The 25,291-nt window shown below is 39.3% G+C and overlaps 1 protein-coding gene and 2 long non-coding RNA genes across 3 annotated transcripts; 1 reads left to right on the top strand and 2 right to left on the bottom strand.

Annotated features, from left to right (window-relative positions):
- Positions 1-3,445: 3,445 nt before the first annotated feature.
- LOC120433532 (trace amine-associated receptor 13c-like) lies at positions 3,446-8,948 on the top strand. The gene is made up of 3 exons (XM_039599818.1): positions 3,446-3,498; positions 7,890-8,003; positions 8,120-8,948. Exons 1-3 carry the CDS (start codon positions 3,446-3,448, stop codon positions 8,946-8,948), a joined length of 996 nt encoding a protein of 331 aa, XP_039455752.1.
- A 6,148-nt stretch (positions 8,949-15,096) lies between these two features.
- On the bottom strand, positions 15,097-16,384 carry LOC120433403. The gene is made up of 4 exons (XR_005608521.1): positions 16,347-16,384; positions 15,843-15,911; positions 15,563-15,637; positions 15,097-15,163 (listed from the first exon to the last, which is right to left on the bottom strand). It is a non-coding gene; the product is annotated as an uncharacterized LOC120433403 (long non-coding RNA).
- Positions 16,385-17,227: 843 nt separating this feature from the next.
- On the bottom strand, positions 17,228-18,370 carry LOC120433415. The gene is made up of 3 exons (XR_005608540.1): positions 18,338-18,370; positions 17,572-17,618; positions 17,228-17,261 (listed from the first exon to the last, which is right to left on the bottom strand). It is a non-coding gene; the product is annotated as an uncharacterized LOC120433415 (long non-coding RNA).
- Positions 18,371-25,291: the final 6,921 nt, after the last annotated feature.

A 25,291-nucleotide genomic window follows, 5' to 3' on the forward strand; every position in this document is an offset into this window, starting at 1 on the left:
CATTTATTTTAGCTCCATTCTGCTGCTGATACATACTTTAGGTTTCTGAATATTAAACTTGTTGCTGCCTTTCATAGTGTGTAACTTGAAGGCCCTGAGTACTTTCTCCCACACTGAAAACACTGGGATGATAACATTATTTGAACATTACCTAATAAGACTGATTCAGGACAGACAATTAGTTATGTTAAACTTTCCTAGCAGTCCTTCACAAACAGGGAACAGTCTGTCTATTCTCTCCATCTGTCAGCTGCTGCTGGCTCTTCCTCCTCCTCTTCCTCACACACTGCTGAGTTTGTCCTGGTGGATCATCAGGGGTGCAAAGCCTCACAGATGATGTGCAGCAGTGGGTCCCTCAGTCTGTCCTCACTCTGGACACTTGCAGTTGTCACACATGGAAATCAAATGTGTGATAAGCTGCAGGATTCAAACACAAGTGTAACTTATAAATACATGTTCATACTTTTATTCCACAATCAGAGAGAAAGAAACAGAGAGAGAGTGCAGGACAGACAGACAGGTTACAGTCTCAGGTGTATACACTGCTACAAAACAGCACAAGAGAAGGAGGATTTAGTGTTTGTGTTATTACGAGTGCTAAACAAGAAGAGTTCCCAGATGGTCCAGTGGACACATGTGTGACTCCTGTGATTAAAGCATCTTTCTTTCAGCTTAACGAGTGAACCGTCAGCTCGTTCAAACACACGTTAAAGTCCGTTTGGCTCGACACCACCGAACAGAGGCAGCAATATAACATAGCTAACATTAACAGTGCAGTGAATCCTGCTTGTGCCGTCATATTCAGGACTGCAAACCGAGCAGCATCACTGACTTTCAGCTTGTTGTGTTTGTGGATATATGACTGACTTTAATTATCCATGAAATCGTCACATTCTCTGTAAGATTAAGGTCGACTATTAAACGGCGTATATTTGAAAGGCTTTAAAATCAAGTTAACGCTGAAAGTACAAACATCGCTAATGTCACATAACTTTGCCGACATGTGGCCAACAGTAATGTTTTAATGTTCTCCATTATTCAACATTTGCACATAAATAAGTGACATATTATTCAGTACTTACCTTTAACAGTTTACTCTTCGGCGGCTCCGCTTCTGCTGTCTGCGGCAAAATTATCCATGCCGACTGCCGCGCTATGAATTGTGGGATACTCCCACTGGGTTTAAATCTGGGACTCTCGGCCATTTGACCTTAGAACTGAAGAAGCTTCTCGGATGAGAGGTGAAACGTCTTCAAGCAACTTAAAGAAGTCCAGACGCTTTTCTTTGCAAACTCCTTTGACTACGATGACCTGGATGACTGAGAACCTTCACAGACAATTGTGGGATATGTTGGGCCACGAAGTCTACACCGCCACGTCCTTAAAATTCAGGGAAATGAAGGACGCATCAGAGCCGCATTTCGAGCAGCCTTTGAATTTGGACAGCCTTCGGCGCGTCGCTGTGACGTAATCGGCCTTAAAATGCGGCCTTTAAGGCTGCAGACCCTGAATTGGGATACAGCCATAGTGTACACTGTTAAATGCCAGGAGGATTACCAGGATTTATACATCGGGGAAACCAAACAACCTTTGGCGAAGCAGATGGCACAACACAGAAGAGCTACCTCGTCAGGCCAGGACTCTGCAGTCTATTTACACCTACAGGCCAGTGGACACTCTTTCAATGAGGATGTACACATCCTGGACAGGGAGGAACGCTGATTTGAGCACGGAGTCAAGGAGGCCATTTACACGAAAAGGGAAAGACCATCTCTGAATGGAGGAGGGGGCCTAAGGGTACATCTTTCGCCATCTTACAATGCTGTGATTGCAGCCATTCCCCAACTCTCTGTGAATGGTACTCATGGCCATTGATCAGTGGGTTTTGGTCATGCGAATGAGAATTTGCCATGACCATAGACTCTAAGGAGCTTGGAAAGAAAAGTGTCTGGACTCCTTTAAGTTGCTTGAAGACACCGCTCATGTGAGAAGCTTCTTCATTTTTTTTTCCTGTCCCTTTTGGTTCTTTAGCCATCAAAATTATTGTCTGAAGGCCAAGGAATATGCCCAGTGGATTTACATTACCAAGTTGATCGTTTGTCTGCGTGAGCACCCGTGTGTACACCTGTGTGCACACCTGTATGCATGAGCGCACTTGTATTGTAAAGGTTTCACCATGTAACAATCTGCTATAGGGTGTGAGAAGCCATAGCCTCGTCCCCCAGGGCATGAAGCAGGCATGGAGGAGATCCAAGCCCCAGACATCCAGAGGCCCCAGAGCACTTTTTCAATTCTAAGGTCAAATGGTGTAGTCCCAGATTTAAGCCTTATGGGAGTGTCCCCCCAAGGGGGACATGGACCCCTCTAAAGAGCCTCTACCGAATCACATGAGCCAAGGTGTGAAAACGGGTATAGATCACAATCAGCTAAGGTTGCATGTGAACCTGCTGTGAAACCTAGCTCCACCCATATAATTTCCTGAGGTCTAAAGGCCCAGGATGTGAGTGGGTGTTAAGGCATTTGGGAAAGGATCTCAAAACTGGATTATAGCTGGCAGACAGTTGGTGTCATAAATCACCGCCTCTGTTCAAAGGTGGTTGTTCACAGTGGACATAGATGGTTCTTTCATTCCTCTTTCAACCCATCTGTCTTCTCTGTCTAAAATGTGAACATTGGTATCCTCTAAAGAGTGACCATTATCCTTTAGATGCAGATGGACCGCCAAGTCTTTCCCAGCTCCTTAGATGTCTTGAGGTGACTTTTGCTGTGATTTGGCGCTATATAAATAAAATTGAATTGAATTGAATTGAATGTCTTCAAGCAACTTAAAGAAGTCCAGACACTTTTCTTTCCAAGCTCCTTAGACTACGATGACCTGGATGACTAAGAACCTTCACGGACATACCCCAGAACAACACAAAGAACTGCAGGCTTCACTTGCCTCAGTTTAGGTCAGTATTCATGACTCCACCATAAGGAAGAGATGGCCTGCATGGCAGAGTTAGATAAGGCAAAATAGATAAGATAACATTTTGATGATTCCCAAAGGCTTGGGAAAGTACTCTGTTAACTGACAAGATGAAAGTGGAATTTTCTAGAAGGTGTGTGTCCCATTACATCTAGCTTAAAAGTAACGGATCATTTCAGAAAAGGAACATCATACCAAAAGTAAAATATCGTGGTGATAGGGAGATCAATTGGGGATTTTAATGCTCGAAGAACACTTCATGAAAATAAACACTTACAAAAATCTCAAATGTAAAACTAGGAACTGAACACTGGAAAGACTTGACACTGACCTAAACCTAGAATAATAATAATCAAAACAGCACAACTAAAGAATCAGAACATGAATCATAATACAGAAAAATACCAAAATACAAGAAACTGAAAATGCTGGGTCAAAATGACTCAGACAGGAAGACTTGCTGTGGTAAATGGAACCATGGAATTTGCTGCCTACCAAAACACCCTGAAGGAGAATTGTCATGGTCCTGGGTCAGTGACCCAGTGTTTTTGGTTGTTGTACTTTTACTTTTGATAGTTTTATGTATTATGACTGTTGTGTTTTGGTTTCCCAGGGTTTAGTTGTGTTCCCTCTGTTGGTGTTATCCCTGCCTGTGTGTCCCCTTTTGTGTAGTAAGGTCTCTGTGTTTAGTTCGCATTTCTTAGTCTGTGTCTTTGCATGTATGTGTTCCTGTGTTACTTTGAAGGTCCCTGTCTGATGTCAGTGCGTTCTGTTTACGTTCCCCTGCCTTGTCAGCTGTGATGTCTTCCAGGTGTGTTCCCCTCCTGTTTCCCATCCCTTGATTCCTGGTGTGTGTATTTAGAATAGAATAGCTTTTTATTGTCACTGTTACAAGAACAGTGAAAGGCAGTTTGGCATCTCTCCATGTGTGTGGAGTACACAATAGCGTAAGTATTTACACAATGACAAATTTACATTTACACAAGAAAGATATGTACAAGTTATACATACACCTGCAAACATACACGCACATACATACATATATGTATATATACATATCTGCATCCGTACATGCATACACACACATATTTCCACATACACGCTTACATCTATATACATACACATACATGCCATCTAACTAGCAGGTGCATTTAGAGATGCAGTGTGATCAGTGATATTGCACATTGAGTGTGGGGGATGATATTGCACATTGAGTGGGGGGTGCTGTTGGAACTATACTAAATAATGTTATAATAAATACAGTTTAAAGTGGTAAGGGTGTTGTTTGCATTGAAGTATAAACAGAAATACGATTTATAAATAAGGTGTAATGTCCATGAGTGTTGGCAGTGCAGTTATCCTCCAATCAGGGTGGAGGTAGGGCATGTTTGACAGCCTGTGGGTAAAAACTTCTGTTGAGTCTGTTTGTCTTCGACCTGATGGACCTGTACCGTTTACCAGAGGAAGGGGAAAAAGTGAGTGTCCAGGGTGCGAGGGGTCTTTAACGATGATGCTGGCTTTCTGCTGAAGTCTGCCAGTATAGATGTCTCTGAGGGAGTTAGTGAAGTGCCGATTGCCCGCTCTGCTGCCCTCACCACCGCTGCAGTTTCCTCTTGTCCTCCGCAGTGCAGCAGTTGAACCAGAGTGTGCAGCAGTAAGTCAGAAGGCTCTCAATGGTGGAGCGGTAGAAGTTTACTAGCAGTCTTTGGGGTAATTGGGCCTGGCGTAGTTTCCTGAGGAAGTACAGCCTTTGTTGTGCTTTCCTACCTGGTGGGAGATGTTTGTGGACCAGGTAAGGTCGGCCGAGATGTGGACTCCGAGGAACTTAAAGCTTTCTACCCGTTCTACCTCCTCCCCATCAATGTAGAGGGTAGAGTGCTCAGATCGCTTTGTTCTTCTGAAGTCGATTACCATCTCCTTGGTCTTGGCTGTGTTCAGATGCAGGTTGTTGTCGTCACACCATTGCTTCAGATGCTGAACCTCCTCTCTGTAGGCTGAATCATCGTTGTTGTCGATCAGTCCTATGACAGTGGTGTCATCAGCAAATTTTATAATGGTGTTACTGGTGTGGATTGGTGAACAGTCATGGGTGAAAAGTGAGTATAAGAGGGGACTGAGGACACACCCTGTGGGACACCCACATTCAGAATGAGGGTGGAGGAGGTGTGCTCTCCCATTCTTACGTTCTGGGGTCTGTTGCTCAGGAAGTCCAGTATCCAGCTGCACAGTGAGCTGCTGAGTCCTAAGTTGCTTAGTTTATTAACCAGTTTGTGGGGTTGAACTGTATTGAAGGCAGAGCTGAAGTCCACAAATAGCATTCTCACATAGGTGTTACTACAGTCCAGGTGTGTGAGGGCTGTGTGAAGAGCTGTTATTATGGCATCCTCTGTCGACCTGTTTGCCCTGTATGCAAACTGGTGTGGATCGAGGTTTGCAGGGATGGCAGCTTTAATGTGTGACATGATGAGCTGTTGAAACATTTGGCAATTATGGGTGTTAAAGCAACTGGACGATAGTCATTCAAGCAGCTCACTGTGTTCTTCTTGGGCACTGGAGCGATGGTGGCTGACTTAAGGCAGGATGGTACTACAGACTGTAGCAGTGAGAGGTTGAAGATGGTGGTGAAAACCTCTGCTAGTTGGTCTGCACATGCTTTAAGCACTCTACCGGCTACACCGTCAGGACCAGCTGCTTTCCTCACGTTGACTCTGCGCAGTGTGGCTCTGACCTGGTGCTGCTCCAGCTGGATGGGAGCGTCGTCCCTCTCTGTGATGGCAGGATGGGTGATGGTGTCCCTGTTTTCTTGGTCAAAGCGGGCGAAGAAATGGTTTAGGGTGTCAGGTAGGGTGATGTCATATAGTGTGTGGTACCTCGTCCTCGTTGCTGGTTCATCTGCGTCTCTCTGTCCGTCGTTCTGTGTATTTCCCAGTGCCTCCCTGCATCTCTGTTTCAAGTTAGTTTCTGTTAGTTTTTCCCAGTTTAGATTTTCTTAGTTTCATGTTCAACCTCGCCATCTCTGTTGTATCCACATTTGGTTAATAAACTCACTTGCACCAGAGCTGCTGCATCTTGGGTCCTAAATAATTCACACACAGCTTGTGACAAGAATGTTGTAACAGTCACAATTGTGTGGTGTCTCTTTAAGACACCATAAGGTATGACTTAGTGATGTCGCAAGTATGCGCCACTGCCCTCTGTGGAGTATGAGAGCAATGTGCTTGCACGTGAGTGTATGGACCGAGATGGACCTTATATCTTTTACCTTTCTAACAATTTGCATTGTTATGGGTTGTAGGGACACTGTGCTTCATGTATGATAAGCAGCAGCCGTTCAACCGGGCCTTGTAAGGTTGATGAAGAGAGTGTGCAATAAAGGACAAGTACTGTGGAATTCCCTGTACCAGTGCGGTCATCAGTTTTTCTGACAGTCCTGCTAAGTATTTCTACCGCCTCCTCTCAACTACTGAGTACAACCCACGTTCCAATGTCCAGCCATCTGTTTGTGACCTCAAGCTGAAGCGCACTTGGGTTCTGCAGCAGGACAATGGTCCAAAAAACACCATCTCTTAATGCCTTGAGAAAACAAACCAAAGACTTTGGAGTGGCACTAATAAAACCAAGGAGCTGGTGGTAGACTTCTGCAGGCACAAACATCCTCCAATGCCAGCTCTGTTCTAGGATGCCCTCTGGACCCAGTGGAGGTGGTGAGTGATAGGAGAATGGTGGCTAAGCTGTCATCCCTGTTGGACAACATCTCCCACCCCATGCAGGAGACTTTGACAGTACTGAGCAGCTCTTTCAGTGGCAGGCTGCGGCACCCTCAATGTCGGACGGAGAGATTTCGCAGGTCTTACCTCCCTACTGCTGTCTTGCTGGTGGCAAGCTACATTGTAGCCACAGCTGCCCTGGGGCGCACTGACAGAGGCGAGGCTGCCGGACACTGGCGCCACCGGGCCCTCTGACCACCACCAGTAGGCAACGTGTGAAGTGTCTTGCCCAAGGACACAACGACAGAGACTGCAGCAACCTTCTGATCACAAGACAAACTGCCAACTCTTGAGCCACGATCGCCCCGATCACAAAGACTTTTGCAGCTGATCAAACACACACAAACCCACACATGTGCAATAAGACCAAGTGCAATACTCTTTTTATGACAAAGTTGTATTTTTACTCAGTTGTATATAGCATTTGTATTCTATTTTTATCCTATTGTATATATTATTTGATTTGATTCTATTGTATATAGTATTTTATTCTATTCTATTCTATTCTATTCTGTACAGTTGTGTACAGTATCTTTATTTATGTTCTTATTGTATTCCAGTGTTCTCTAATTTTTGCTATATAACTTTGCACTGTCCACTTTCTGCTGTGACAAAACAAATTTCCCACGTGTGGGACTAATAAAAGTTATCTTATCTTATCGTATCGTATCTTATCTTATCTTATCTCAAAACCCTCCAATTACTCCTGAATTACAACAATTCTGCAAAGATGGGTGGGCCAAAATTCCTCCAACACGCTTGATTGGAATTTGATTTTTTGCCCCCTAATAATAAAGCCCTTCATTATGAAACTTTATTTTGTTTTCTTGTGTAATCTTTGTCTGATATTTTAATTTGTTTGATGGTCTGAAACATTTAGGTGTGACAAATATACCAAAAAAAAAAAAAGGAATTCAGGAAGGAGGCAAACATTTTTTCACACCATTGTCCATTACAGATACTAAAATTGGTCTGTGAACCCTTATGGAGCAAATGTACATAGGGCTCAATATGTGGAAGGAGGGACCTTTTTTAATGAAGAGAACATGTTGGGAGGAGTAAAAGAACAAGATAAACCTAATCAGCTCACCTCCTGTGATGATGATGGAGGGGGTTGAATTCTGCTTTCCACATCTGCTCAACTCCTCTTGCAGAAAGGCTCTGCGTCCTGTCTCAGTTTCCATGCTCATTTACATGATAATATCTTCTATCTCTGTGCTCACTGCAACTCTTAACCTGCTGGTCATCATCTCCATCTCCCACTTCAAGTAGCCACATATTTTGTAAAGTTAAAAGATTAATAGCTGTTTTTAAGGAAAAACTTCAAAACAAAACAACTATGAATTTATGCTGCAAATAAGTGCTTTCTTTCTTATTTCTCTAGGCAGCTCCATACTCCCACCAACTTCCTCCTCCTCTCTCTGGCTGTCTCCGATTTCTTTGTGGGTCTCTATTTGCTCTTTTACATAATGTTTATAGACGGCTGCTGGTATTTTGGTGAATTCATGTGTATTCTGTATTATGTTATTGGCACAATTAACACCTCTTCCTCAATAGGAACCATGGTACTGATATCAGTTGACCGTTATGTGGCCATTTGTGATCCTCTGCATTATCCCATCAAAGTCACTGCAAAAAGAGTTCAGACCTGTGTTTCACTGTGTTGGAGCTTTTCTGCCCTTGCTGGTAGTTACCTCTTAAAGGACAACTTGAAACAGCAAAGCAGGTTTAATTCTTGTGTGGGAGAGTGTGTTGTCCATATTAACTTTATTGAATATGTTGCAGATCTTGCTTTGAACTTCCTACTTCCTATTACTGTCATTATAGTTCTGTATTTGAGAATATTTGTAGTGGTTGTGTCTCAGGTTCGGGCCATGCGGTCTCATACTGCAGGTGTCACATACCAGTGTTCAAGGAAGGGAAATCCAAAGAAATCAGAGATGAAAGCAGCCAGGACTCTTGGTATTGTTGTAATTGCATTCTTGTCATGCACCTTACCATTTTATTGTGTCACACTCACAGGCCAGAATGCCTTCCTCAACGGATCATCTTCTGCATTTGTTCTATGTCTTTTCTATTTTAATTCGTGCCTCAACCCTATCGTCTATGCCTTATTCTACCCCTGGTTTAGAAAATCTATTAAGTTTATTGTTACATTTCAAATACTGAAGTCTGGCTCCAGGAATGCCAACATAGTCAAAGTGACAGAATAGTGACTAAAATGAGGTCTCTACTGTTTTAGCAGCAGTTTACGAGTAAGTCAGCCCAAACAAGCAGTGTTATATTTTCAGATTGCAACATTACTCACATATCTGTGATGTAACTAAACCAAGAAACAAAATAAAGTAAAAATGTGTTTGCCCGTAAATGCCTCTTTACTATTGCCCCATCACTACCCAGAAATCAACTCCTTGTGCTTTGAATCAGGGAACAGTAGATAATGTGTTCAAACAGAAATTCTTAATTATTACAGTCTTCACTGTTTCTTTGAATTCACTTTACATTACTTTTTTAAAATTCTTTTTTCTGTAAAACCAAACCAAAGAAATACTGAACAAATTTCATTCATTGAGTTTAATGTTCATAACTGTGTGAGTTAGGCCTAACTTTCTGCAGATCCAAAGCAATAGGCATCATTTTGAATCACTGTAGTACTTTTAGGTGTTGTGAAAATTAGCAGTCAGGTAATATAGAAAGTAAGGCTCTTTCAAATGTTTTTAATATTATAAAAACATCTATTTTAATCCAAACTATGATGTATGAACAGCGGAAACAGAAGTTCAAAGTGGATTATTTCTGAATTTGTGACACCATCACAACACCAAAATACAAAGAATAACTAAAAAAAGGGAGGTCTGGATTAGGCAGTCTGGAAATATCCTTTAGGCTGCTGGGTGGGGTGGGGGATTCCCATCATCCACTAAGCATATTTCATACACTATCTGTGTTTCTATACACTACCTTGTCAGGTGATGTGAGGTAGAGAGAAGCAGAAGTCTTGCCATCACAATTGAAAGTGAGTAAACTTTCAGTTGTGAAGTTGTGAAACCATCTAGCTTTATGATCAGAGTGCTGTTTTCAAATAATTAAGAATTAAAGGATTATTCCATAGCCAAGGTAAATGAAAATATAAGTTTGAACAATATGTTAAAAATTAGTTTCAGTAGTAAAAATGTTTCAGATGTCTGAGTTTTCTGTGCTTATACACGATCCAGTTTCAACTTCGGTAGATTAGTGGGTGACTGCAGAAATGCGAGAAGATAAGAACTCACCAACAAAACCATCATTATACGTGACTGAACACAGAACCATAGCCATGTGTCATTTTGCTGATATGTAATTATGCTTAATACTGAGCAAAATATAATCAAGTATATAAAAAATTAGTACGTTTACATTTACCCCATATACTAAACAGTAAAATAAAATCTATGCAATGATTCTAACAACAGGCATGACTGATAGCCAGTGTTGGGACTAACGCGTTATTAAGTAACGCGTTACAGTAACTACGTTATTATTGTGGTAACGAGCACGGTAACTAGTTATTATGCCAAAACCAGGAACACGTAACTCGTTACTGGGATTTAGATAGGCTCGTTACTCGTTACTTCGTGTGGTGGCTATCACGGAGCTTCCACAGATTCAATAACATTAGCAAGTGGTGGAAGTCAGCAGGTGGATGAAGGAAAAGGGAGGCAAGAGAGAGAGCCAAGCGGCCGCCGGTCCCGCGTGTCAGGTGAACTGAACTTCAGGTAAGAAGTTATGACCTGCAGTCTATCAGGGTCAGATATAAACCAAGTTTAGGTGGAGTTTATTTTCGGTATGCTGACATTTTAGGTACTGCGTGCTAGCTAGCATGACGGAGTTTCTATACAGCTGGGTGGGTGCTATGTTACTGATGTTGAACTTTATTTTGTTCATACGGTTAATTATTAGAGTTGCCAACCGTCCCCTAAAAAACAGAATCGTCTCGTATTCAGAGAAAATATTACACGTTTCGTACTGAGGTGAAAAGGAACACAGTTTGTCCCGGACTTCAGCTACAATGAAAAAAGACACAAAGCTGAAGCTGCACAGCTGCCTCTTCTTCTCTCATTCTCTCCCGTTTCTACTTCAATCACGAAACTGATCAATGATCAGCTGATCGGCTTTTCTCTCTTGTTTGTTTATCGCCCACTTTGCGCCAGAAAGAGGAAACCAGCGGATGTCGCACTAAACAACAGCAGCACCTTTAAGCTTGATCAGCTGTTGTTAGAATTTATTTATTATTAATTTCTAGTATCAGCTGATGTTTGCTGGAGCCACAGCTGTAAAGCTGCTGGTCATGATATCGGTTTGGTTATCTGGTGAGAGGAAACATGCAGATGAAACCAGGAGATGTCCTTACTGAATCATCAGAGCTGAACAGGTGATGGAGAAACAGGTTTACCTTTTAGGTGACATGAATGAGTTGAAGGAAGTTATGAACTGTTTCTGAGAGACAAATAACACCAGCATCCTTTTCTAAGTAGCTGACAGCTGGTAACTGTGCAGGGGCGGGTCTAGCAAAGTTTTGCCAGGGGCCAGGTAGGGCATTAACAGTGAAAGGGGGCACAAGGAAATACTTTTCTTTATTATTCTCATTTAAAATGTCTCGCTTTAAAAAAAATAATTATCTGAGTCTTACAACAAACGATTGATAGATTGATACATATATACCATCAGAACAGTGTACATCACTGTCACAACAGTGTTGTTTTCATTCAAAGGCTTTATGATTTTTCCTATAATGGTGGGCGGTCTCTAGTCAAAATGCCCGGGACGATTGTTTTGTCCCAGTCCAGCCCTGGATGCTATGGAACGCCAGGACTGCCATAATGAATTACTTAAATACACCATTAAATAATTAATTAAATGTGGCAATAATTAATTAAAATGGGAATTAATTAATTAAATACATAGTTATGACACATGTAATTAATTAATTATTGACACATTTAATTAATTATTTATGTATTTCACATTTTAATTAATTATTGACACATTTAATTAATTAATTATTGACACATTTAATTAATTAATTATTGACACATTTAATTAATTATTTCATGATATATTTATTTATTTCATTTTGGCAGTCCTGGCGCCTGGCTCTCATCATGAATTAATTTTATCTGTCAGCCTCACCCATCAAACTCACGGGGCGGGGTTAACGCTGCCCATGCAGCTTCTCTAACATTTGATTGGTTGCCATGCAATGTAAGTCAAAACAGGTCGATCCTAGATAATCGATTGCTTCTGTAGACTTGAGGCAGCCAGGTATCCCAGAATGCGTTTCAAATCACAGGCAGCAATGGTGGTGGTGTAGTTTTAAAATACCCCGTTTTTCTGTCACCAACTACACTTTTAACAGTGTTTTAGCCGCGAATGTCGCGCCGTAATCTTCACATGTCTGGTCAGGTTGTCAACATAGAACATGTTTGCAAAAGTGCTCAGATGTTTTCAGAGATTTCAGTAGCTCTGCTAACAGTCAGCATGCAGAGTGCACCGAGGGGTTACGTCAACCGGTTTGTTTACATATTCCACTCTCCGTGTTCCACATGTTGCATTCACAGATTCGCATTTTCACCGAACGATCGTCTCTTTCCGCCTGGTCTTGTGTCTCTGTGCTTCTGTAACATAAAGAACGAGCTGACATGTTTCTCAGGACACCAGCGATCAGCTCAGCAGGCCCTCAGTTTACCTGCATGCGTCCTCCTCACCTGTCAGCTGTTTAACACCTGCTGCTAATTCAAGAAACACGCCCACGTTACCTGGTGATAGTCACAGTTTAACTGGGCAGCCGGTGCTTGATATAACGCAATGTCAGCGCATTTTTCTGCACAACATAAGTAAATATAGTATTTTTCCCGAGCGCAGAGCTGCTGGAGCTTGTTTCCTTACAGAGGACTTTATAGGCGAACCCACTTTATCGGCAGCTGATGTCCAATCACCTGCACACAGCTTTGAAACCTCACCTGAGTTTTAGCTCTCAGTGGTTAAACGCTGGACTTAATTCACTCAGGTTTTGTCTGTCGGGTCACGTTTACTTCGCTGTTTTATTTACAACTGAGCAAATCGGTTTGGCTCAAATTAAAGTTATGTTTCATAACTGCAGAGTTTTACAGACGTTTAATGGTTCACTGGCACATGTGTTAGACTGAACTATTCGCTTTTCTTTATCTGGTGTGTTTCGGATTTAACAGTGAATTTTGAGATTAAACTGACTTTTAAAATGTTTTTATACAAAGAGGAAAAGAAGGCGCATTTCCACCGAGAGGAGCAGAGTTTGCAACAGCATGTTCAAGATGAAGACTGCAACCTGGACAGAAATATTATATCATCTGTGTTTTAATAGTTATTTAACTGTATTCTAAGCACCAGCTATGTTAGAATTTTTAGAGTTTACTTAACTAAAAATAAATGAGCTTAACATATAATTTGTGTGATTCTCTCTCTCTCTCTCTCTCTCTCTTTTTTTTTTTTTTTTTGCTTTTTCGGTCATGTTATGTTTAACTGTAAAGGTTTGTTACAAACTATGAAACACCATCGTGCAGACTTCTGGATGTTAGAAGAAAACTAATACTGCTCATGAATGAGACTAAAGGCAGGAAGGTGTCCTTTAAAACTAAACATGTTAATAGGACCTCCCTATTTATATCGTAGTTTATGATATAGCACGTGTATTTCAGTAATAGCCTACTGATTTCAGCAGCTCACATGGGCGTTATCTGTGATACTCCTTAACTATAATTTATCCAAGTTAACGTCAGTTAACCATTCAGACAGTTCTTTTGCAATGAAAAACATAAACACCCATGCTGCGTAATGTTTACATTATAGCTGCTTATGCAGTAACCATGGTAACCACGGACTCTGAGCGGCTGGATCGACGGAGGTCAGACAACAATTTTACATGTATGATCTTAAAACAGGACACAGCCAATATCCGTGCTGGCCTCATATCAAATGTGACCGCAGACTGAGTCTATGTTTGATGTTTGCTTTATATCTAATCTTCCTCTCAAACATTTAAACAGCAGCGAGTCTGCAGCTGAGGGAATACAAACTCAAATTGTCGGAACAGGTTCGATCGTGGATTCATTTGGTAATTTATTAAATGTATAACTGTTAGTCTAATCTGCTGCTGAGTCTCTTACACTGATGAAAATGCAGATAACACAGATCACGAACACCTGTTCAACCAATCACTTTCATTCCACTTTGATCTGCGACAAACTGACGGTTCATCTCTGTTACAGTGTTTCGTTAGACTGCTATATTTTTGTGTTCTTTATGCTGTAGATTTCCACGTCTCTGGAATAGTTGGCAGTATTAAGGATGCTTTTCTGTAAAATCATATTGATATGACCCGTGACATATTCGTAGATGACAGTTAGATAGTCAGCTGGGAAATTCTGTGTTAATTCAGAGATCTGAAGATATCGTGGAGAGATGCTGATCTTGCTCCGTGGTGTACAGGTCACCCTCATGATTAATATTCACAATAAAAATATTAGCCGAACATCATGAAGTCTGTATGTGTTTCATAGTGTCGAACAACCTTTGTACAGTTAAAGCCAGCAGTTACTACATGACGGAAACACCAACGTTTTCTCTTTTATGCGTTTATACGCAGGTCACGCTGATTACTGAACAGAAACCCAAAGATCAGCTGTTAATCGAATTTATTTGCTCTCTCTCCTCCTTAAACATGTTTTTAATGTTAGTTATAATTCAGAATTGGCTACTGACCCATACGGTAAAAAAATATATTTTAAAATACATTTTGAAATATATTTCAAAATATCTAAAAATGGCCAAAAAAATATATGTGCTAAAATATATTTTAGCACATATATTTTTGGCCATTTTATTATATTTTGAAATATATTTCAAAATGTATTTTAAAATATATTTAAAAAATATATTTATAATATATTTTGAAATGTGTTTTAACACATATATTTTTAGCTGTTTTTTTATATTTTGAAATATATTTATAAAATATATTTCAAAATACAATTAAACTTATTTAAAATCATTCAAAAGTATATAAAATTAACCCTTCATATATTTCTAAGAAACCACATTCACATGTAATAGCTGAAAGAAATCTTTATTTGATGTTTAAAACATGCATATAAATCAAGCAAGGAATATTCATTTTATAATTTTATTCTCATTACATACTTAAACATTCTAAAAAACACACACACACACATATATGTGTGTGTGTATATATACACACATATGTGTGTGTATATGTGTGTGTGATTGTATGAACATAAGTCAACATACTTAAAATGTAATTTCTTTTCCTTTTCCAGCAGTCTCAGTTCCCCAGCTTTCACTGCAATCCTCAAAGCCCTTCTGGACACATTGGGAAACCTCTTCCTTACCGCCACTGTAACAAACAAAAGTCACAGTTCTATTACTTTTATCAGAGTTAAAATAAAAAAATATGATTTATGTTAGCTAGCTTCATTTAGCAAACAGATATTTCTGTTTATATAGATACAGATATTAATACAGATATATTTTACACATAATTTTACCTCTTTTTTTTTCCTAGATGGAAAGTCTATCCAGTTCACATTACAGTAATGCTAACACCCCTTTTGGTCGTCTCTCCTTACCCTCCAGCATTCATAAATCTGTTGACCTTCTTTGTCTGAGACCAACCACTACAATGCATCATCACCTATTTGTATTGGTAACTTACTTTTGCAACCTATTTTAATGGTTGCAAAGTAAGTTACCAATGCTGTATGCAATTTTAGATACACAGAAAGTCTTCACTTACTATATATGGCTGTCATAGTGTCCTTATGAAGGGCAGTTCTTCACTCTGCGCCGATGTCCGTTTTGCTTTGTCCTCCTATAAAAAGCATGAACATTTGAGTGTTTGACTAGTTTTAGATTTCCAAAAATCTGATATTTGTACAACTAAACATTTGAGCTACAATGATATGCTATTGAGAGATACTTTTATGGGTACTTTTGGTAAAGAAACTGGTGACAGAGTTGTAGGCTTTTAGAATACTATTAGCTAACCATTTGAACTGACTTTCAAAGCTGTTTACCTTTTAAATTGCTGTGGATCAAAACCTCCAGTGGGAAGGCGGCCATTAGAAGAACACGCACCATTGAAGCTGAAAACAACAAAAACAAACAAAAAACAGAACAATATATAAGAGTCAGGCAGAGTAATCAATGTCTTCTGAAGCAATATAGTTCATTTTGGGTGAAAAACAAAACATTCCTCTAAAATATATATACTGACATCAGCAATCAACATCATGATTGTAATTATTTCCTTTTAGTACATCTACTGGTGTGTGCATGTGTCAAGCACTACGACTGTATCTATGCATATAAATTCACCATATATATCCTGCAAAAATGTTTTGTTATAGTCAAAAAGGCAAACAAACAAAGGCATTCAATCAGAGGTGAGAAATTAATTGGGAATATCAATTATAGGTGAACTATTCTTTACCTACTAGCAATCATATTTGAATGTAAAATAAAATAAATAAATAAATAATAATAAAAATAACATGATGTAATTAAAATGCACAACCTACATTAAGGAAATCTGCATTTGTATCCACAGGCTAAAAAGTAAAACAGTAAATGTGTTAGTAATAGTACAGGTATTTGTAAAAAAAAAAAAAAAAAAAAGGCAGTTACTGTGACTCTTCTAGTGGGATGCTAAATGCAGAGATTTATATTTACAGTATAATACAGCATGTATAGGTATCTGTGTTGTGAACTGTAACTGAATATTAGAGAATCTCAGAGAAATTAAATGTATTTATTTTTGAATTTATCAATCACAAAACCGTCTGTTTTGAAGGCCTGTTACGATAACAACTTTTGTTGGTTTGTATATTGCCCCATAAACAATTGCGACAAGTTATGTCATTGTCATTTTAAGACCATTTTATGTCTTTGAATGTATAATCATAATATAACACCATAATAATGCAAGATCTACACACTTTCAATTGACAAACCAACATCTAATTCTAAAAATATTTAGATCATGGAAATTAGGTTTCAAAATATTAGATACCATAAAAACTTGAATAAATAGTAATTTTTCTAACAAATAGAAAACAATGTTATTTAATGTTATTGTGTTGTTATTATTATATTTTATTTTTGTAAATATAATGGCAGATAAATTGCATCATCAACAATTATTGAGGTCATGTACATTTATTGTGTGTTAAGTCGATATATTGGTTATTGTGATAGGCGTACTGTTTTGGTATCATAACAAGCTTGTCAAACATGCATGACCACTAAGCAATGTCTAAGCAGTAGTATTAGTCTGAATGACAACAAACATAACTAGTGTTTTGGAAAATCTGTTAGAAAACAGTTATTTCAGTAATTATGATTAGCATGTGACACAGACACTGCATAAAAACTACAACAACAAATACTTACTTTAGGAGGATGGGGAGGGCAGCATGAGGTTGAGACTTTGACATCTGTAAGAAACAAATTCATGTATTACAAACAAGTCACTTAAAATACAATAATGTGGCAGACTGTTCCCTGTTCAGATGCAGTGTATAAGTACAATCAGGGCTGTCACAACAATGGGTGGGGCCAAGTGGCTGCAACCCTAGGTACAATGTGCAGGTATATATAATTACATATAATATATGTGAATAAAGCAAGAATCTGTTTAGGTTAGTCACTGTGCTGACTGATGCTTGCTAGGTTTATATGATTGCAAACTGCACAAAAACAACAACAGCAACAACATTAATGACAATGACAAACAAAATTACTTACATTTATGTAAATCTCACATCAGGAAGATCTGCGTTCGATTTCATGGGCTGAAATAAATAGGCAGAAACATTACTGCTAAAACCCAAAAACTCTAAAAAGCCTAAAATGACTTAAAAAGCAAGGAAATGTGGAACATTGTAATTAGCGAACATTAATAAAGCATAACTGTGCTTTGTTTCTAACTTTGGTAAGTACTCTGTAGCCAGAAGGAGAGGTGGGATTTCTGTGAAAGCCAAATTAAATGTGAATAGGTTTTGATAGTTATTGTATATAACAAGTGTAAACAGTTTTATTTGTAATTTTCCCTTTCTGAGAAGGCAGAATAATAAGAAAAGGCAAAAGTACGTCACAATAAAATTAATTAAGTTACATATTTTGATTACCAAATTATGGAAGCGTGGAGCTGCCACCCAGGCAAAAGAAAAATAGAGCTATATCACGTTATAACTTGAATGTTTATTGTTATAACATTATGCTTTTCATGTTTGTATAATATAATATCACGTTATTACAATATACATAATTGTCACGTTCGCACAATATTGTACGGACGTGATAATTATGTACATTATTCGTACAATGTTGTTCAAACATGTTGTTCAAACATGAAAAGTATATTGTACTAACATGATAGTATATTGTTAGAACGATAACCTTTTCACGTTATAACGTGACATACTTATATTTCTCTTTTGCCTGGGTGGCAGCTCTACGCTTCCGTGCCATAATAAGCGAGAATAAAGTAATGTTATATGAGAAAAGGCACCTGCTAGCTTGATGATGGAGGCTTCATAGACCGCCACCGCCTTTTGGCTCCTTGTCGCCACTCCACCAAATAAAGGTCCGTTTCCTCCATGCCGGCTAATTATTCATCCTCATTAAAATCTCGTATATGTTCAGTTGGCAGAATTGAGAATTTTACATCTTCCAACCTCCTAATTAACGCGAACATAATCGGCTTGTTTCTTCCCGTCTCCTGTATCCGGCGCCGTTCCTCTCACTGTCGGAATTGGCGCCTCAGAGGCGTCGTTATTTTCAAAAAAAAAAAAGAAAGAAAGAAAGAAAGAAACAGCAACAACTAATAAAGAGAGTTTTGCACGTTCATTGCACATTTGTGGGAATGTTTAAACATTTAATTTTATTAATTACTTTTCATTATATCTTTATTTTTAAACCACCATGGCAATGCGCATGCGCATACTCTCCTGCACGCAAAGGGCTTTGGCGTTGACGTAATGTCGCAATGCATTGTGGGAGCGCAGCACCATCTTGGCTGGTCACGAATCAAAACAAGATTGCTACGAACCATTCTGAAACGTAGCTGAAAAGAAAAAGGACAGTATAGAGACAGATTGTGTCCAGATGCAAAGAGACGGTACTTGATTGGTGAAATGTGGACCTGTATGGAATATAGCCGTGGAGTAGAAACCCTGAAGACCAAACCGCTATTGACTTAGCATGATCTACTCTCATACCTTGTCTGTGGAGTCATCGCATACACGGCGCACCAGTTTTGCAATTATAAATCTCTGGAGGCGCACATCCAATTCACCAAGGACTGGGTACAAGATTTGGCTATTTTTAAGCCTCCACGTTGTGAGTACGCCGTCATTCAAGCAAAGGTAAGTCAGCTTGAGTACTGCGAGTAAAATGTGTTTGATTCCCCCTGAACATTCAGATTAGTGCTAGCATAAATTCATTCATGAGTGGGAAATTACAGTGAGAACATGTAGAGGCTCTGTTAGAGCGATAACATAGTGAGTTCAGTGCATTGATGTGACATTGTCCTGAAGGATTTAGTTATTCTTTATGGTTAAAGAAATTGCCCTAATTAATTCATATTTATTATAAATAATCCTAATTACACATCTTGCTTCCTTGTTTGTGTCCTGTGTCACTAAAAATACATTCTGTTTTAGTTTTATACATTGATTAATGACCTGCAGAATCTCCTTATCATATTAGGTGTCCATAATTGTCATTTAAAGTCGAACATTATGTTTTCTCCCTCTTGAAAGTGATTACATCCTTGCATTACATACTTTAGGTTCATTTTTGCTGATAGGTTTCTAAAAAGAAACAGGCAGATTTAGAATATAACATGCAGCGTTCTATAGATGGATACATAAAACACTTTATTTGTTACATTTATGATGAATGGATTTGAAAGTAGATAAAGCACATTTGTGTCGGCCTTGGCTTATTAAAGCTCTTGTCTTTAAATGAACTTTGTCTGTGTGTGTTTCAGGTACTGCACTCTTAAAGACTGAATTGCAGCATTGCAGCCACAGGTCATTGTGAGCATCACAGGGAAGGTTGAAGCCGCCCACTGCACCTGTATGGCGGAGTCGTGGAGACCTGCAGCCATGTCGCTGCTCTTCTGTTTAATGTAGAAGCAACAGTGTTGATCTGTGGCACAAGGACTTTACAGATGAACCTGCATACTGGGTTTTGCCTGGTAATATGACCAAGATACAGCCAGAGGTTGGCCATAAGATAGACTTCTCCTCTTCAGCTGCCCAAAAAGGTTCTTGATCAAAACATAAACAGACCATTCGTTGTGACAGGTAAAAAGCCGTCCTCAAAAAGAAAAGTTCATCCTGCTACTGTGGAGGAGTTGGATCAACTGATGGGACAATATTTTTCCAAGCATAGTTCTGTTCTGAATAACCCATAATGTTTAATTTAGGGGCCATGTAAATACTTTGCATTTACTGAATATGTACTTACTAAGTACCACTGTTCAAAAGTTGAATAAAGAAACAAAGAAATGTTTGCCTATTTTTAATTAAAAGCACTTTGTAGAACATCAAATCAGTTAAAATGTAGAATCAATGTTATGTATAGTTTACAAATGACAAAATGTTCACATAAAAAATGACAGCATGTAAATAATATCACCCACTACTAGCATTCTGTAATTTACTGTCTCTTTTGAAAACGTATCACTACATAAACAGCACAAGACTTAGAAGTATTTAACAAGAGCATTTTTCCTGGTTTTACTATCACACTGGGGCACATGTTCACCAAAGCGCAGCAAACCTTTGCCATCTTATCCAGGAGGTTCACCTTTTCACCCTCACATGGAAAAAGTAATCTCATTGGCATGGTGGTATGTAGCATGTAGTTTGAAGCAGGGATTTCGTAGTGCCCCATGTGTAGTGTTGGAACCCAGTCAGGATGTGTTTCATTCATTTCATAGGCTGGTTTGCTGCAATAATGCCAAATAATTAGCAACTCTATAAATAGAAGGTAGTTCTGCATGTTTGTTCTAAGTTTGTGCTATGATCTCAGAGCGCATTGAAAATGAAACTAACAGGATATAAAGAATAATATGAACTTATTTAGAACTTACCTGAATGAAAATACTGGAGCACACCAACAGATATCTGGGGATGGTAGAGAACTGAATATCAGCTCGTCTCACAGCTGCTATCCAGGCTAGACGCCTTCTTTTGGTAACATCCAACACATAAGCTCCCTCATGATGCTTCCAGGTGAGGAAACAATGAAAAGAGAGCCTGTTTTCAAGCTTATTCCTTTGCCGGTAGTGCAATCTAACATTACAACCGGCCACACAGCAAGCATTTGTTTGGCCTGCTAATATGGCGCCTCGACCAAAAATCCTGGCTACGCCCATCCCATAAGATCACGCTCCAGAGTCCTATTAACGTGCTGCATTTTAACTCTGACGGAGATGGAGAATGAGCCTATTTCAAAAAAAAGTAGAGTGTGTTCCTTTAAGTACTATATTGTAAATATTGTCAGCAACTAAAGTGTACATAGCAGTTGTTGTATCTTGTTTACTGTATCACTGACAGATAATTTCAAAGTCAATGAACGCTACATTATAGTGAGATATTGTGTAATGTGAAATACTGTAAGCAAATGAATAAACAACCTAATTCGTGATAGACCTTTGACTCTGTTTTGTTTGAATCCAACTGTTTTTGCAGCTGTGCATAAAACATGTTACTTTAGTATTATTATCATTATCATCATTATTGCACTAAATACATTTTAAAGGTTGGAAATGTATTTTATTCACCCTAAAATATGTTTTGAAATGTATTTTGGTTTGAAAGAAATATATTTTCAATTTCAAAAATATATTTTTGGAGCATCACAAATACAAAATATATTTACCATATATTTTAAATATATTTTGGCCAGGAAAAATGTATTTTTTACCGTATGGGAAACACGTGGGACACATAAGAACATCAGGAAATAAAACCCGATAAATATAACCTCAGTAAAAGAAGTCAGTGTCAGCGGGGTTATTACAGCTGTGTGCCGGGGCCTGCGCTTTGTCGGCGGTAACAACAGCTCGATTGCTTGCAAGGCGGCGGGTCTATCCCACGCTTTGCCGTGAGACTGGGCGAGACATCTCCGAAATCATCAAGCACTTTTGCAAAGAGGCTGTATCTTGACAAACCGATCAGACATATGAAGATTAAACCACTACATTCTCGGCTAAAAAAATATTAAAAGCGGTATTTGGTGACACACAAACAGGGTTTTTCAAAGTTCAGTTCTGTTGTTGTGGGCTAAAACAATGGCCACCAGGCCAAAGCAATGGTTTTGAGTCGATCAGCGTTAACCCGCCCCTGAGTTTGATGGGTGAGGCTGACAGATAAAATTAATTCATGATGAGAGCCAGGCGCCAGGACTGCCAAAATGAAATAAATAAATATATCATGAAATAATTAATTAAATGTGTCAATAATTAATTAAAATGTGAAATACACAAATAATTAATTAAATGTGTCAATAATTAATTAATTAAATGTGTCAATACTTAATTAAAATGTGAAATACATAAATAATTAATTAAATGTGTCAATAATTAATTAATTACATGTGTCATAACTATGTATTTAATTAATTAATTCCCATTTTAATTAATTATTGACACATTTAATTAATTATTTAATGGTGTATTTAAGTAATTCATTATGGCAGTCCTGGCGTTCCATAGGATGCAGCTCATCTGCAGACTGGTGTTACCTACATCTTCCTATTCAGAAGGCAGAATTTCCAAGTTCTGAGTACAATCAAAAGCACCACGACTGCAGTTTTTGTGTTGGATGTAAAAAGCAGGCTAGAATCATGGCGGCGGTCAACGACGGTCCAGGCGTGGGATTTCTCTCGTGGAAATGTGCGCATTATTTTTTCCTTTCTATTGGTAGTTAAGCAAGCTAGAAGACTGGCACTCTTGCTGGGTATCCAGTTACAAAAGCAACACATTAACAAGAGAATTCTGAGTAAAACCAAAGTTACTTTCCCTAGTAACTAGTTACTCTGAAAGTAACAAGTAACTTGAAGTAACTGAGTTACTTTTTTAGAGAAGTAACTAGTAATGTAACTAAGTTACTAATTTAAAGTAACTTACTCAACACTGCTGATAGCCAGTATAGAGTCTGACCTTGGTGTTTGTGGTTGGTGCAGGATGGGAGTGAAAGTGACACACTGTAAATGTATGATTTCATAAAATGAAGTATTGTATTAAAAAATAAATAACTGACAAACAGAGGTTTAAAAAGTAAAAGAAAGTATTCCTCTGTATTTATATGAAAAAGGATTATGTTAAAAACAAATGTTCATGTGAGAATGTGGTAAAAACAAATCTAAATGAAGCTGAATTGCGGAAGCTGAATGAAACATAAGGTGAATTATGTATGTATGTGACATTATGTTCAAATGAGATGGAAGTTTCTATGTTAAGACTGACTAAGAAAATGTAATGAAGCGATTTCAAGGTTTAAATTTTAAACTTTGCGTTAAATCATGTAAGTCATATAGAGCGTGGCTGATAAGGTGTTAGTGGACATTGGTGAATTAGATATCAACAGGGTGAGGTTAGACGTCATGAGAGGAGGGAGAAAGGGTGACAGTTCTGTGCGATATCGGACTGCCACCGTGGTGCTTTGAACATGTATTTTTTTAGGAGGTGAAAAAATAGAATGTTATGTCTATTTAATACATAATTTCAATGAGTAAACCTTTTTTGTTTAAACATGTGCCATGGTGTGGTCTCCCTTTGCTTGACTTCTTGAAATTTGAAAATACAATAGAGAAAATATTCTATATAATAATGTACAGCACACTCTCATAATAAGTTGGGAGTAAGCCTGTGCTGTGAGGTCCCTGCTTCCACGTCTTTATGTAATTAACCAGTGGACAAGTACATTTATACAGTATGGTATAACTTACATGTAAAGTGTATTTTTATGTACGTTGACCTGGGAGTAGAATTTCTTGTCAACTAGTAAAATAAAGACAACAAATAAGGTTATTCCATTGGTTTTTTAAATAGGAATACGCATAATGTCCTCTGTTCATCACTGGCTCCATGTATCTCAATATGTTGCACACTGGTTCACTATCTCTCACACAAAATCACAACACAGCCAAAATCCAGCTAATGATTCACTTCCTTATAAACCACTTCGGTACGTCACTAAAGCAGTGACGTACCGAATGAAGCTTTGGACGTCACTGTGATCACGTGACTCTGGTCAGCCGATCCAAGCCTCGAGACTGTGCTTCTGAAGCAGTGTGTTGTTTTTTTCAACACATTTGCCGGAGCTTAAGCTTCAATTTGACCACCACTATAGATCTGAGTATTATTATTTGTTAGTGCAAACAGATCTTACAGATTACCCTTGCTCTTTAATTATAACATTTTCTTGGGGCCTGTCCAGGCCTCTAAAATTAATGCCAGAAATTACAAGTGCCACAATCAATCAATCAATCAATCAATCAATCAATCAATCCATCGATGTTTATTTCTATAGCACATTTTAAAAGTACCAATGTCCATCAAACTGCTTCAGACAAGTGCCGCAATGCGGCTTACAACAAAAGACAGCAAAAAACAGTTATAGGTACAGTAGCAACTACAGTTATGTAGCACAAATGCTGATCGGATGGAAGTCCGAACTAATTTCATTCAAAGGCTAGATTAAAGTCTTCACCCCCCCCCCCCCCCCCGTTCTCTGTTGCCCATCAGGGCGGGGGGGCTGGGAAGAAGAGTTGGCCGTCCGATTGGGGTCTGGAATGTGGGGCCTTCCTGCTACTGCGGAGTCGGGGGCGGTCTGCTTGTCTCCACCCCAGGGAAAAGGGTAACACCTCCTGGGTCTGGGTGCAGTTTCCCCCTCTAGGGCCAAGGGTACCTAGACCGGGGGTATAGAGTATGTTTGGGGAGTGTGATTGTGTGTACAATGTCTACTTATGTCTGTCTCGAGGTTGGGTGAGTGCTGAGTATTTGCAAATGTGTGCATGAGGGTGGGAATTGATGTTTGTATCTGTGTGTGCCTGTTTGTTTGTGTCTATATGTCAGGTCTGGTATCAGACGCCACCTCTCTAGGGACATCTCAGGTCCTCCAAGGTATGGAGGCCTGTCTCCCCCCACCACTCCCCCTGCCGATGGCTGACGCCCTCAGACATCGGTGCATTGGTGGTTCTTGGTGTCCTGGGCTGGGCACTCAGGTATGCACTGGCTCACTCCCGGTGGCTGCTTGTCAGGGCCTGGCGCCTGTGGCTTGGTTGGGCCCCTTCGGGCGGTGGGGTGCCCTCTGCCTCTGGGCCTGGGGCTCAGTCCACTCTGGCACAGCTGGCTGCCGGCAGAGCTCATGGGCACGTTGCTGCAACCCCCCCTGGCTTCTGCTCCGCGGCTGCTGAGTGATCCCTCATCTGGGGCTCTCCTCAGCTC

This window comes from Oreochromis aureus, linkage group 16 (genome assembly GCF_013358895.1).
Source record: "Oreochromis aureus strain Israel breed Guangdong linkage group 16, ZZ_aureus, whole genome shotgun sequence".
Lineage (NCBI taxonomy): Eukaryota > Metazoa > Chordata > Actinopteri > Cichliformes > Cichlidae > Oreochromis > Oreochromis aureus.

Excerpts from the sequence above, each read along its gene's own strand:
- LOC120433532 (XM_039599818.1), top strand. The coding sequence starts at position 3,446 with ATGGAATTTGCTGCCTACCAAAACACCCTGAAGGAGAATTGTCATGGT. Across the intron at positions 3,499-7,889 it reads GAGAATTGTCATGGTCCTGG|AAAGGCTCTGCGTCCTGTCT; the intron begins GTCAGTGACCCA and ends CTCCTCTTGCAG. Across the intron at positions 8,004-8,119 it reads ATCTCCATCTCCCACTTCAA|GCAGCTCCATACTCCCACCA; the intron begins GTAGCCACATAT and ends TTATTTCTCTAG.